Source organism: Penaeus monodon, chromosome 39, assembly GCF_015228065.2.
Source record: "Penaeus monodon isolate SGIC_2016 chromosome 39, NSTDA_Pmon_1, whole genome shotgun sequence".
NCBI classification, from domain to species: Eukaryota; Metazoa; Arthropoda; class Malacostraca; order Decapoda; family Penaeidae; genus Penaeus; species Penaeus monodon.
The window spans coordinates 3,253,307-3,255,806 of record NC_051424.1 but is presented as its reverse complement, the minus strand read 5'-3'; the positions used below and the strand labels follow the sequence as shown (position 1 = coordinate 3,255,806).

The 2,500-nt window shown below is 56.2% G+C and overlaps 1 protein-coding gene across 1 annotated transcript in view; it reads right to left on the bottom strand.

Annotated features, from left to right (window-relative positions):
* Positions 1–2,500, bottom strand: part of LOC119597209 (kinesin-like protein KIF27) — a 17,791-nt gene that overhangs the window by 294 nt on the left and 14,997 nt on the right. Inside the window, exons 22-23 of the mRNA XM_037946733.1 lie at positions 2,319–2,459; positions 1–2 (exon numbers count right to left, since the gene is read on the bottom strand). The exon at positions 1–2 is cut by the window's left edge and continues 294 nt beyond it. Coding sequence (XP_037802661.1) covers positions 1–2; positions 2,319–2,459 — 143 coding nt within the window. The remainder of the gene's footprint in view (positions 3–2,318; positions 2,460–2,500) is intronic.

Below are 2,500 nucleotides of genomic sequence, written 5' to 3'. Positions count from 1 at the left end.
GCCTGGAACGGGAGGGAATCTCAGGGAGGGAATCTTAGGGAGGGAATGCTCAGGGAGGGAGGGAATCTCAGGGAGGGAATGCTCGGGGAGGGAATCTCAGGGAGGGAATGCTCGGAGGAGGGAATGCTCAGGGAGGGAATGCTCGGGGAGGGAATCTCAGGGAGGGAATGCTCAGGGAGGGAGGGAATCTCAGGGAGGGAATGCTCAGGGAGGGAATCTCAGGGAGGGAGGGAATACTCAGGGAGGGAATCTTAGGGAAGGAGGGAGGGAATACTCAGGGAGGGAATCTTAGGGAGGGAATCTCAGGGAAGGAGGGAGGGAATGCTCAGGGAGGGAATCTTAAGGGAGGGAATCTCAGGGAGGGAATCTCGGGAGGAGGGAGGGAATCTCAGGGAAGGAGGGAGGGAATGCGCAGGGGAGGGAATACTCAGGGAGGGAGGGAATCTTAGGGAGGGAGGGAATCTCAGGGAGGGAATCTTAGGGAGGGAGGGAATCTCAGGGAGGGAATCTTAGAGGGAGGGAGGGAATCTTAGGGAGGGAGGGAATACTCAGGGGGGGAGGGAATCTCAGGGAGGGGGGAAAACTCAGGGGGGGAAACCAGGGAGGAAATCTCAAAAAAGGGGGGAATCCGGGAGGGAAACTAGGGAAGGGGGGAGGAATGCCCGGGGGGGAATCTCAGGGAAGGAGGGAGGGAAAAGCGAGGGAGGGAATACTCGGGAGGGGGGAAAACTCAGGGAGGGGGAAACTTAGGGAGGGAAACTTTGGGAAGGAGGAATCTTAGGGAAAGGGGAGGGAAAGCTCAGGGAGGGAATCTTAGGGAGGAATGCTCAGGGAGGGAGGGAGGGGAAAGCGCGGGGGGGGAAAACTCAGGGAGGGGGGGATCTTAGGGAGGGGAATACTCAGGGGGGGAAACTCAGGGGGGGAATCTTTGGGGGGGAAATCAGGGGGGAATCTTAGGGGGGAATCTCAGGGAGGGACTTAGGGAGGGAGGGGAAACTCAGGGAGGGAAATTTAGGGAGGGGTCTTAGGGAGGGAGGGAATACTCAGGGGGGGAATTCAGGGGGGGGAATTTGGAGGGGGGGAATACCCGGGGGGGAATCTCAGGGGGGGGCCAGGGGAAAAGGGGAAACTCAGGGAGGGGGGGGAATCTCAGGGGAAGGGGGGAGGGAAAAGCGCAGGGGAGGGAATACTCAGGGGGGGAGGGAATCAGGAGGGGAAAATCGGGAGGGAATGCTCAGGAGGGAATCTTAGGGGGAATTTGGGAGGGGGGGAATACTCAGGGAGGGGAAACTCAGGAGGGAATCTAGGGAAGGAGGGGAAATTAGGGAGGGGGGATCTGGGAAGGAGGGAGGGGAAAGCGCAGGGGAGGGGAAAACCAGGGGGGGAGGGAATTTAGGAGGGGGGAAAACTCAGGGGGGGAATGCTCAGGGAGGGGGCTTAGGGAGGGGAAACTTTGGGAGGGAGGGAATACCCGGGGGAATTTAGGAGGGAATCCAGGGGGGGAATACTCAGGGAGGAACTAGGGAGGGAGGGAAACTCAGGGGGAAAGGGGGGAGGGAAAGCACAGGGGGGGGAATACTCAGGGAGGGAGGGAATCTTTGGGGGGGGAGGGAATACTCAGGGGGGGAAACTTGGGAGGGGAAACTTAGGGAGGGAATCTTTGGGGGGGAATGCTCGGGGGGGGAATGCTCGGGGGGGAGGGAATACTCAGGGGGGAGGGGAAAATTTTGGGAGGGGAGGGGAAAACTCGGGAGGGGGGAAAGGGAGGGAGGGAATCTTAGGGAGGGGGGGAATACCAGGGGGGGAAACTCAGGGGGGAATCTTTGGAGGGGGGGAATTTAGGGGGGAGGGGAAAACTCAGGGGGGAATTCAGGGGGGAATTTGGGGGGGAAGCTGTGGATTTTTAATTTTTGGCCTCTGGTGTGAGTCTGTCGTCTGTCTGTCTGTCTGTCTGTCTGTCTGTCTGTCTGTTTTTCTGTCGTCTTTTTGTCTTCAGCATCAAAACAATCAATAGTCAAAACAAACACATTTTTCCCTTTATTCATTCAGCAGTTTGTCGTCAGTCAATCAATCAGTCTTGTTTTGTCACAAATTTGCAACAATCATTTGTCAACCCTCAGTCATAAGTCAGTCAGTCAGTCAGTCAATCAATTAGTCAGTCAGTCAATCAGTCAGTCAATCAATCAGTTAGTCAACCAATCAGTCAGTAAGTCAGTCAGTCAATCAGTCAATCAGTCAATCAATCAGTCAGCCAGTCCATCTGACGAAAACACACACACACTGTACCACACACACACACACGAAGACCCCCAACTCACCTGGCAAAGGGTCCCTGGGCCTGTCGCTCCGCACATCCTCGCTATACTGCCTCAGTTTCGCCTTCAGGTCGCGACTCAACTTCTTGTAGTAGAAGAGCTGCTGCTCCATCTCACGCAGACGGAACTCTTGTGCGCCAGAGCCTAATGAAATCATAAGGCATTGAAAAAGACGAATGAATGAG